This window comes from Anoplopoma fimbria, chromosome 19 (genome assembly GCF_027596085.1).
Source record: "Anoplopoma fimbria isolate UVic2021 breed Golden Eagle Sablefish chromosome 19, Afim_UVic_2022, whole genome shotgun sequence".
NCBI lineage: Eukaryota > Metazoa > Chordata > Actinopteri > Perciformes > Anoplopomatidae > Anoplopoma > Anoplopoma fimbria.
In genome coordinates this window covers 15,489,807-15,502,332 of record NC_072467.1, presented here as the reverse complement: position 1 = coordinate 15,502,332, position 12,526 = coordinate 15,489,807, and the positions used below count along the sequence as shown (strand labels likewise).

Sequence of the window (12,526 nt, the reverse complement as noted above, 5' to 3'; positions counted from 1 at the left end):
CTCCTTAAACAGAGTATATGATATTTGATGAGGCGCCGATGACCTGAGCAATTCAAATAGTTGCACTGTTGTGCTCATTGACGGCTTTGAAGGCAGGATAAATAATGGGAATATAATTGAATGTGCCAAAGCAAGAAAGAAGGCTCCATCCAATGACAAAAATAGAGCCACAAATGAGACGAAATAACAACTCTTATGCTGTGTTCACACCAAACGCAAAGAGAGCTTTCGCCCAGCGTTACCCTCGTGAGTCTGACTCTATGTCAAGTTGCTAACCTACTTAGCACAAAATATATTGTCATGCCCCAAAGCCACAGTGGTTGGGCCAGTCCTAGTCGTCATGCAGGGTAAGACGTTAAAACACATAAAGGAGAGAGGGAGCAAGAAATGGAGTCCTCGGGAGAGGAAGAGGAGAGAGGGATGGTGTAACGTTGGGAGAGAGAGAGAGAGAAAGAAGGATGGAGGAACTAAGAAAGAACCAGCAAGGCCACAGGGCCTGGTTTTGTCCTTTTATGGTCACGACAAACAGAGGAGGAGGAGCGAGGCTGCATCTGGAGCAGCAGTGGGGAGCAGAGGACGGAGAGAGAGAGAGGGAGGATAGCGCTTTGAATAAAAGGGAGAAGGGAAAAGAAGATGAGACTTAGTGCAACTACTAAAAGGTGGAGGAGAGGGGTCGTGGACAGGAGGGAGAATAGAGGGATGCAGGTCGCAGGAGGAGGTGGACAGAGAGGCGGTGTGTATCTGAGGACGGAGGTGCTGATGGGTTATAGGAGGTGACTGGGGGAGAGATTTAGAACAACAGGGACTTTGGTGAGAGTCCTAGTATCCCCCCTGGGGCTGATAGGGTCAGTAGCAGGGCAAGAATGTTCCCATGAAACTTTACACCCCCTACCCTCACAAATACACACACACACACACATACACACTAATAACACATATAGCATGCTGATGCTAAAATGGAAAATAACACACATGGATATAATGACATATATTTTACACAAAACAATCATCCTCTTCAGCTGAATAATAAATTGTTTAAAGATGCTATGTAAAATATTGGGAGCAAATCTATTGCCTGCACACCACTCAGTGTGCGTGTTGAAGATTTATTTCGAACTCCCAAAGAAAAACTGTATGTCACTCCTCAGAATTCCAAATATTCTGTTCGTCGGTTTTGAAAAAAATGACATGGCTACAGACGTTATCCAAGATAGCGAGGGTGAAATTGCCAAACTCAGGGCTTCATAACAGCAGTCCACAAAAGAATGGACTAGGTCCACTTGTTATATACAGTGTATGGTCCGAATGCTAGTTGTCATAACGTGACCGGAGTTTGGACCGTCTGTACGTAACAGATCTTAACATTGTTTTGGTATTTGTCCTGAAGTCATACCTAGCTCCATAGCCTTTCCCGATACAGGAACTCATTTAATAATTCAATACAAAATTCCCAATAATAGTTAGTCACGAGCATCCCTTAAAAATTCTGCATGACGTTTAACTTATTTAATTAAAATCCTCATTGACCTCGCTCTTTTAGTCTCAGCTCGGTGCTAAATTTACTCCCTTTTTAGCGAGACTGAAAACAGTGAGAAAATGTTTTGCTCCCCACTCCCTTCTTGGTCTGTCACTCACACCGAACCTCGCTTGAACCCCACCAACGCGACGCGGGCGCGCATGCTCTCCTGCAAGTAGCAGTTAGTGTGTTTGCCATTGGTGCTGTGGTTTGAGGCTGAGGGGGAGAGAAGGGGTCAGAGTATTTCTATTCCAGAACATCTCTCATGCTTTGTCGCTCTCTCGCTTTCCCCCCCGCCGGATCAGATTTCTTTTTAAATGATAGTGTTGAGACTGACGGCATTTTTGAGGTTTTCTCCCGATCTGTTTTTCGTCTGTGGAAATGGCAGATTTGGGTTTTGAGATGGCCGACTAGCATGAACAAACACATTCTAACACACACACACTGGATGCTCAATTAAGCCAGATATGTCAAAATGACTGCGGTGCTGGATATATATATATAATGTGTTGGCCGTAAAGTCTGGACAGATTATCTGAAGTTTGGTGGAAGCTGAAGAATGTTTGTGTTTCGAGTGAGAAGGCTGTAGTTTGAGTTAAAGGGGGGCGATCCTGAAATAACTGGATGGCCTTGTGAAAGTATGCAGCGGCGAAGTGAGGGAACAGCAGACGAGCTGCAGGAAATGATGGATGTGTGGGACCGACTGTGAGTACATGTGACCCTAGTGTGAGATGGAATGGTTCTGTTTGTCTGCTTATTCTGTTTTGCACTAAAGCCACTTGCACAGATCAGACAGTTGGATCTTGAATTACTTTAGCACTATGTGCCTCATTAAGCATATGCTTGCAGTGATTGGCTGAGAGCGAAACCATACAATTTGTCATTTTTTGGATAGATCTCAGGACAAAGAGGATTGATTGCATAAATAGTTTGACTGGAGAAGTTTTTATATTACATGGTACGTTTGTTTTTTTGCTCAACACATTAAAGGTATATAATACTAATACACAGCCCTAGTAGAGCACCACAAACTAAACCCATTCATCTCCAGTGTATTGAGGTGGAGGCAGCAGTCTTCAACTCAGACAGTATAAACCAAAACTTGGTGTAACATTGTAAAATATCAGTGGATAGTTTTTGATACTAAATGTACACCATCCTTTAAAATTGGTAAATTGGTTACCTACTATGGAATTACCACAATAAATGGATTTGCTGGAGTTTGTACTTTTTAAAAATAACATTTCTTTTTACAATTAACAATTGAAAATGAAGAAGGCACTCGCAAATGACAAAGTAATACAACATGTAATCCCTACTTCTTTTTACAAAATGTACCCAAACACTCAACGAGGATAATCTTGGGTGGATAATAATGAGAATAATATAAAACAAAATTGTAATCATACACTCAAAACTACAAATAAATCTGGTTTGAAATGAAATCAAACTCTAACTATTAATTAGAACTTTGAAGAAAAAAAACTTTGAAGAAAATTGGCACACAAATTTGCACCAATGACCATAACAATGTTGACCATTGTCCATAGTTTACGAGGATGTTTAATGCATTTTCCTAGGCAGACATTTCCTGTCATAACTTTCAGTTAAGTATAAAATGAACTAGAAGAGCAACTTAACACCACATTTCAAGTCATATTCGCCCGACTTACAGATACACACAACCCCACCCTGCCCCATAAAACAGTACCAGTACCAGTACTCTGAAAGTGATACAACAATAGAGTACTTCATCCGTCATGTGAATGGAGGCTGTGTGTGTCCCACTGGCTAGCTAATCGCCACTCATACATATAGAAAACTATACAAGAGCTTATGGAGACAAACATTATAAGGCAAAGTGAAAGTAAAGTGGTTAATAGCAGCAGAGTCGGCTAGTCTATCTGGACTACAGACTTGTTCATAGTAAAAAACACCAGGGGCAGACTGCCTGGGGGCCCCAACTAAAAATGGCACTAAACAGCCTTAGATTTGTTATTATGTTTAGAAAATATATGAATATATACAGCGGGTGAAATAAGTATTGAACACGTCACGTCTCATGTCTCAGTAAATATATTTCTTAAGGTGCTATTGACATGAAATGTTCACCAGATGTCGGTAACAACCCAAGTAATCCATACATACAAAGAAAACGAAACAAATACGTTCAGAAATTATGTGTAATAAAATGGAATGACACAGGGGAAAAATATTGAACACGCTTACTGAAATTGATTTAAAACTTCGTACAAAAGCCTTTGTTGGCAATGACGGCTTCAAGACGCCTCCTGTATGGAGAAACTAGTCGCATGCATTGCTCAGGTGTGATTTTGGCCCATTCTTCCACACAAACAGTCTTCAAATCTTGAAGGTTCCATGGGCCTCTTCTATGAACTCTGATCTTTAGTTCTTTCCATAGATTTTCTATTGGATTCAAGTCAGGTGATTGGCTGGGCCATTCTAGCAGCTTTATTTTCTTTCTCTGAAACCAATTGAGAGTTTCCTTGGCTGTGTGTTTGGGATCATTGTCTTGCTGAAATGTCCACCCTCGTTTCATCTTCATCATCTTGGTAGATGGCAGCAGATTTTTATCAAGAATGTCTCGGTACATTTTTCCATTCATCCTTCCTTCAATTATATGAAGTTTGCCAGTGCCGTATGCTGAAAAACAGCCCCACACCATGATGTTCCCACCTCCAAACTTCACTGTTGGTATGGTGTTTTTGGGGTGATGTGCAGTGCCATTTGACCTCCAAACCTGGTGTGTATTATGGCATCCAAAGAGTTCAATTTTGGTCTCATCTGACCAGACTATATTCTCCCAGTATTTCACAGGCTTGTCTAAATGTTGTGCAGCAAACTTTAAACGAGCTTCAACATGCTTTTTCTCCAGCAATGGAGTCTTGCGTGGTGAGCGTGCATACAGGCCACGGCGGTTGAGTGCATTACTTATTGTTTTCTTTGAAACAATTGTACCTGCTAATTCCAGGTCTTTCTGAAGCTCTCCACAAGTGGTCCTTGGCTCTTCTGATAATTATTTTCACTCCTCTGTCAGAAATCTTGTGAGGAGCACCTGGTCGTGGCCGGTTTATGGTGAAATGATGTTCTTTCCACTTCCGGATTATGGCCCCAACAGTGTTCACTGGAACATTCAGAAGTTTAGAAATCCTTCTGTAACCAATGCCATCAGTATGTTTTGCAACAATAAGGTTGTGAAGGTCTTGAGAGAGCTCTTTGCTTTTACCCATCATGAGATGTTTCTTATCTGACACCTTGGTAATGAGACACGTTTTTATAGGCCATCAGTTGGGACTGAACCAGCTGATATTAATTTGCACTGACAAGGGGCAGGATTGCTTTCTAATTACTGATAGATTTCAGCTGGTGTCTTGGCTTTCCATGCCTTTTTGCACCTCCCTTTCTTCATGTGTTCAAAAGTTTTTCCCTGTCATTCCATTTTATTACACGTAACTTAATTTCTGAACTTATTTGTATGGTTTTCTTTGTATGTATGGATTACTTGGGTTGTTACCGACATTTGGTGAACATTTCATGTCAATAGCACCTTTAGAAATATATTTACTGAGATAAATGGTGACGTGTTCAATACTTATTTTACCCGCTGCTATATATATATATATATATATATTTTAACTCGCTGTACTTTGAAATAACTTACAAAAGACCCAAAAGCACTTAGAAAATATGTAACTCAACCAGATATTACTTACTGTGTACTTATACTTCAAAGGGAAACATTGTTGTACTTCCTTGAACTGACGGGGAGATGTGACCGGTTATGTTGCATGTTCGGCTTCGACCCACAAATTTATAACAGTTAAAATATGGTGAATTATTATTCATTAAACTATCCTGCATCATATTATAACCGAAAGCTCCACCTTGAACACACATTAAGTAAATGTAAATACATCGTGCTGATAATGCCTCTCTTTCACTCTTCACTTGAAGTGAACATTTCAATTTAGGACTTTTACTGTGCAGTATTAATAGTTTTACAATTTAAAAGTTTTGAGTAGCCTTCTTCTTCTACCATTACCGATACCAACATTCACAGTCAGAGAAAGGGGTAAAAAAATAACATTGATAAGGTGGCCCAAGGCAAACATTTGCCTAATCACTAAATCCGAACACACCCAGGTTTACTTGCGATCAGAAACATTGAAATGTGAAATACACTCAGCGAAGGCATTGGAGGTACTTTGCAGGCAGTAAAGTCATAAGTTAGTATGGCTAAAATGTACGCAATTTGAGTGTTGTGTTAGTGTAGGATATCTGGTAGTGCTCGTCAATTCCAGCCAAGTGAAGAAATGTTCGGTTCTAAAATTATCCAGCATTCATGTAGCGTTAGCAAGCTGGATCCAGCAGCCAAAGGGAACTGCAGTCAATAAGCCGCCTCAAAGCGCTGAAGCCCCAGCTCTGCTGCTGCACTGAGCGCCGGTAGCTTGTTTAATCACAGTTGATTAATAATGAACATTTCGCATGACTAAATTGGACCAAATTGGAAACTGCACTCCATGGGGTCCCCAGCAAAACATCCACCAAGTGTGGAGTCGAAAGGATGAGTGGTTCCACAGATGTGAAGGACACACAGACATGTAGTTGGATATTGAGTATAATGCAAAACTCTGAACATTTCATCATAATATGGTAAAATGTTATGTATGATATGAGAAATAGTCAAAGGTAAAAGATAGAAATATAATTTAACATAATATAAAGTATAGAACAACAATATAACCGTGTCAAATACTATATAACAGTATAAAAAACGTGTAGTATTGATATTATATAGATAATATTTGTAGAAAAGGCACTAATTTGTTCACCAAAAATTCACCAAGTTCCAGAACGTTAAGTGTCTGATGCTCAAAATTTCCCCAAAATTAATATGTTGAGCATCCTCACACATATTGGTATCTCTGAATCTCCCAAACGGCTGTGTGGGTGCACTTACAGCGCCACGATGTATCCTCAGCGCCCTGGATGGGAGAGGATAGTGTCTCTTAATGAAACACACAGGGCAGTGTGTGTGGGCACGTTGGCGTTGCCACAGTGTATTCTTGAGTATTCACAAATGGTTGAATCCAGAAAAAATGCAGAAAGAAACTCTGATTCCGAAGTAAGGAATAGGCTGTGATTCAGGTCGGTGGTGTACCAAACGGTGCAAATGTTGGTGTGTTTCAGGTGGAGCAGTCCAAAGTGCTGGTAAAGGAAGGAGGAGTCCAGCTGACACTCACCATCGTTGACACTCCGGGTTTTGGAGATGCAGTGGATAACAGCAACTGGTGAGCAGCATTGGCGTAATCAGGGCCTTTTACCAAGTTACCAAATGATCTTATGATCTGTGATTTTTCTCCTCTTTTTTTTCTCTGCTCTGATATTTTTTTCTCCATCCTTCCAGTTGGCAGCCGGTCATTAACTACATTGACAGCAAGTGCGAGGACTTCCTGAACGCCGAGTCGAGAGTGAACCGCCGGTCCATGCCAGACAACCGAGTCCACTGCTGCCTGTACTTCATAGCGCCCTCTGGACACGGGTAGGTCTGATGAGACGAAGGTCTGATAAAATGAGGAGGATGATGAGGAAAATAGCTGCCGCTTGAAACTATACTGATGAAAGCAGTGAGCATGAATCGGAACAGTAAAGTTAGGGGCAGTAAAATAACCAAAACAATGGCGACTTGTCAACAATAGACTCAGGTGATAGCCTTAGATTGGTGACAAATCTGTTGCCGTCAAATAACCAACAGGTGACGTCACGAAGACTACGTCCTCGTGACGTCACCTGTTGGTTATTTGACGGCAGTTTTAAGGCCTCGAGTTCGGCATTTTGGCCGTTGCACCCGCAGGAGTCGCCTTCTGCTGGTCAGTAGAGAGAATGCAGGTTTTAAGGCTCTTAAGCAGGGGTCTCAAACTCAATTTGGCTTGGGGCCACTGCTGGTATTGTCGTCTCATAGGAGGGCCACTTCAACGTTCAAGCACTACAAGAAAGCGCAATATTTTTGAAAATTTACTTTTTTATTTCCATGTTTTTAATAACTTATTGAAACATTGCACTGAACCAACACATACAATCCCTGAATACATTTGTGCTTTATTCTATTTCTTGCCAGAGACCTGGCAGCGCTTCTGCTCACACAGCTGAGCAACATTTGCCCTGATCAAGGTTACAGTAGAAACTCTGAGTACAGCTTCAACATGGGCATCACTAAGTACTTGCATTTATTAAAGTTCATAGTCAAGAAAAGTTTTTCACACAGATACGTGCTTCCAAAAAGGCACATTACCCGACTGAACATTTTTGACAGCTCAGGGAAGGATGGAAGTAATTCTCTCATGAATTGTCCAGTCATGTCTGCTTTTCCCTGTGCCTCTCTGAATTTAGCTTTTAGATCACTGTTGCACTGCAAGTCAATAAGTTCCATTTGCAACATACTTGGGACACTCTCCACATCAGCTGAGAAGGGGTCAGCAAGCAGCTGGAAAGTGTCACAGCGTGCCTTGAAGTCAGCAAAACGCTGATCAAACTCCTGCAGAAGGTTTTCACTAGCACAGGCATATTCACCACCACTGAAGGCTGTGCCCTCCTCCACAAGAGACCTGCATGTTGTGAAATGGCTGAGATATTTTACAGAAAGCTGAGTTTTCCACAATTTCAGTTTAGCGGAGAAGGCTTTCACATTTTCATAAGCTGCAGTGATAAGCTGACCAGGGCCCTGGAGCTTCAGGTTAAGGATGTTCAGCTCCTGTGTTAAGTCCACTAGGAATGCAAGGTCCATAACCCACCCTGGATCATCAGGTTCAGGAACATCCATTCTGTCATCTTCCATGAATTTCTTCACTTCTGCTCTTAAGTCAAAAAATCTCTTCAGGACACTACTAAATGATGTACTTTTACTAAAGTAAAGTACATCACCATATGTTGTAAAAAGGCCCTGAACTGGCGGTGCTGTAAACTCCTGGACCTGATGTAACTGATACATCTCAGGACAACAGACATGACATGCTGCACAGTGCCTGTTGGTGTACGATGCAGTGCAGAACGACTGCTGGATCTGCATTTTCCTCTAACTTTCTTTGAACCAGCGCTACCAGTCGGTCATAGACGGGGCTCCATCCGTGGTAATGCCCACCAGTCTGTTCGCACAGCTCCTGAAATATATCCTTGGCTGTGGTGCGGCCGTGCATTGGACACAAACTCAGCAGCTCTTCTGCTTTATCGGGGACTGTTACTTGCCGACGGACAGGTGTCGGTATGTGACTGCAGACCACATTAGGCTACATTATTTTCTTACTTTTCTTTTATCTCGCCGCGTACGCATCACTTTGATTTATTTTGTCAGAGAGAGACATATACACGTATAATGTCCCGCTGGGCAGCAACTTAAAAAACTTTCTTTTGGAGGTGTTGTGAACGCAGCGCTGGGACGAATGTTTCTATTAATGTTTAATAGAAACGAGGCAGCCAGCCAGGCACGGAAAAGAGAACTCTCCATGGCAACGCTGCTGTCACTCTCCATGGCAATGCTGCTGTAACTGTCACTCATTGAGAATGTTTCTCTGCTTGCATCAAGCCCGGTCGATGTCCCGCCCCCGAGAGCCATATACCCACCGTGATTGGTAGGTTCGTTCAGCTCCGCACACAACACTGTAAAGTGCCATTCATATAAAACTCGCGGGCCGCACTAACATTAAACTTTCATATTAAGGTGGGGGCCACAAAATATGGTCAAGCGGGCCGCAATTGACCCCTGCTCTTAAGCAATGGCTTCACTTACCAGAAGGTTGCTGCCTGGTCGCTACAAGCGACCCCTTTTACATTTATAATAGCAACTTGATTCATTGTTAAAATAAAATATTGATTAAAGAAGCTTGAAGTGTCTAAATGCTATAGCTTCAGACAGTTCTAAGCAAGCGATTGTCAAATATTTTGTAGGCTGCATTTTAGAGGCAGCAGTTGGCAGGTGGGAGGATGGTTTTGCTCTGGTAAAGAGGCTCCTTTTGCCAGTCTATATATATTTTCAAAGTTGTTATTAACGAACAGTCGGTGAAGTCGATTGGTGAAGCTTTAAAGTGGGATGAAAACCTGCATACTCTTTTGATTATAGACCCCTACATTGAGGGAAAGTCTATCTTTTTAAATCCAACTTCCTTCAAGCTATGCAAGCCGAGGCTGAAGCAAACCTGTGTGTTTGTGTGTGTGCCATAGACGAAGGGGCTGCCAGCCAGCATATGTGACCCACAAAGGTTATATAACCCAGTTCTGCTCATGCTCAGTAGAGCCCTGCTCTCCATCACTGAATCGCCCAATCAGAGCGGAGGCTCAGAGCAGCTCACAGAGGCAGGCCTCTCATCTGAGACAAACACACTCTGTCTCGTCTCAGATGCGTGCGTGCGTGCGTGTGTGCGTGCGTGCGTGCATGTTTTCACTTGCCATCACTAGAACATTCCCTGTTTGTCAGTATAGCTGCAGCACCAGCCAAGTTTGATCTTCATGGATTCAAATCTTCCCGAGATCGTTTATAGTGATGAGTCACATGCGGTATGTCTGAAACTACATTAATTTAATAGCAGCAGCCACAGACTGGGTGAATGTGTTGCTTTAGTTACTGTTAGGAGCTTCAATTGGTTCTGAATCAGTCTCAATGCAATACTGATGTCTCTATATGACCTGTTTCACCAGAAACTCCATCAGCTAGGCTGTTAGCATGAAGATGTTAGCATTTAGCTCGAAGCAAACTCTCGGAATCAGATACAGAAAGGAATTTGGCTAGGTGATCGGGGCATATCAATACACAGAGTGTAATAGTATGAGACATGATTGATAAATAGTAAATTATATTTATGGCCTTAAAATAACATGAGAATAATTTAAAGACTTGGAGCCAATTCCAGCTGACATTGGGTGAAGGCAGGGTTCAAACTGGACTGATCGCCATTCATGAGAAAGTCACCTAGAGTCGTTCATCAATTCACGATCATATTCACACCTATGGACAATTTAGAGACATCAATTAAGTTGCATATCTTTGGTCTGTGGGATGAAGCCGTAGAACCCAGAGAGAATATATATATAAAGGGTAATTGCGCTTTTCCTCTCAGTCTATATAGTCAAATATAGTTTCCTAACAGACCTTCAAAACCTCTGCAGCAGCTGGAGAATCTCAGTCTGCGTGTTCCAAAAGTCACCCGACGTGTTGCTGTAAAACTGTAAATCCCATAAATTCCTGCGTTAGAAGTCAACTGCACGCTCGCATTTCCGAGCTGAGCCCTTCTGTGATATTTTATACCCCGAGACTACCGCAGGGAGAAGGCAGGGAAACGGCTCCAACCAGCAGTGAGTGCTGCCAGTTTGACACATTGCTGTAGAGACGGTTTCTGGTTGAACTCCTTTTGTCAGTATCTCCTGCAGTTACTTCAATCTCCCTAGAACAGACAGTCTGACTCCTGTTTTTATCTGAGACCAGATTCTAGATGTTGCTGGATCGTGCACCAACCTGACCCCGTTCTCACCAGCTCGTCCATACACACTCTCTGTCTCTGTGAACTAGTGAACCAGTGAACAGCTGTTCCGTTGCCCTCTTTGTGTTTCTGCATTCCTGGGATGAGTATCTCAACATCCCCTTGACACACCACACACACACACACACACAGAGACACACAGACACACAGACAGACAGACAGACAGACAGACACACACACACACACACACACACATTTGCAACACTATGTCCGGACATAGCACGCATCACTTTAGTGCACATGAATGAACATTATTGCATTCATATAGGCACCAGTGGATGCAGGTATTCAACAATGTAGTTATGTTTTTGCAACATTTTCTCCCATGCAGTACACACACTGTATTACAAAGACATTTCTCTTGACAAAACCATCGGTTGTCACCACAGAAGAAGAACGTGTGAGACAAAATGTCTTTTCTCAGCCGGCTCCATTGTGTATTTGCTGTGGGCTCCATGTATTGTATGGGTTGAGTCAGCCCTCTGCTGGAGATCTGATTAACTGCATTCACTTTGGAAACTCATGCACTTTCCTTTGGATTCTTTCTCATGAATATACTCTGAATAAACTCTTCTTCTGCAGACGCGGCTGCTGGCCCACAAAGTGGTTCCACTGTCATCGACCACAAGCTAATTCCTAGATTTTCAGTCATCGTCGTCTTTCTATGAGAGCGTGTCATGTTCAGAGATGAGGAGGGCGGAGCTTAACTAAGACCTTAAACCCTGAACCCTCAGAGACTTAACTGACATCACCTGTTAAATGGTTGGGTGTGAGAGATCGCAAGGGCTTGAAATGGTCTAAATACGAGTGGGACAGCACTTTGCTTCGATATATCGCGTTACCATGACGACTTCACAAAATGTCACTTACAATTGTGGGTATTTATTTTATACTTTTTAGTCCCCGATTTAAATGTCTTCCAGGCTTTTACCTTAGGAGATGAGAGGTAATTGTCAAAATAATCTATTTACTCGATTTTGTCAAAACAGCTTCAAAAACAAAATGAATGAATTAATCTGTGGAATATAATCTCTGCTTCCATTCGTCTGATTTCATTTGTTTTTATGTTCCATCTTTAATCCTTAAAGTTTATGTTAATATGCCAGACTGAACAACAATGTGCCATCCTCTTTGTTTACCTTTTTTTCTTTTTTTTTTAAAGTCTCCGCCTTTCACTGGGGACCCAGTGTTTAACGTGACGTTATTATTTGTGGGTAATTCCCTCAGGCAAAGTCTGCGGAAATTAGGATTAATGGAAAGGGTTCATAGAGGGCTCAATATGTCTGAGAGAGAACCCTCAAACGCTCAACGATTAACAGAGGGACAGCCCTAAACCCTCAGAGTCTGCTAGTGTTGGGATTGGGCCAGTGAGTGCTGTGGGGATGATGTGTTTCTGTAGTCGAACCAGGAAGTTTTTTTTTTTCTATTGTATTTTTGGTTATTGCAGAAAATAAGCTCTGTG

At 42.1% G+C, this 12,526-nt stretch overlaps 1 protein-coding gene across 3 annotated transcripts in view; it reads left to right on the top strand.

The window, feature by feature from the left end:
- The window catches only part of LOC129107812 (septin-7-like), a 57,199-nt gene that overhangs the window by 28,056 nt on the left and 16,617 nt on the right, over positions 1-12,526 (top strand). For all 3 annotated transcript variants that reach the window (XM_054619369.1, XM_054619370.1, XM_054619368.1), the window contains 2 exons: positions 6,728-6,828; positions 6,945-7,079. In XM_054619369.1, the coding sequence (XP_054475344.1) occupies positions 6,728-6,828; positions 6,945-7,079 (236 nt within the window). The remainder of the gene's footprint in view (positions 1-6,727; positions 6,829-6,944; positions 7,080-12,526) is intronic.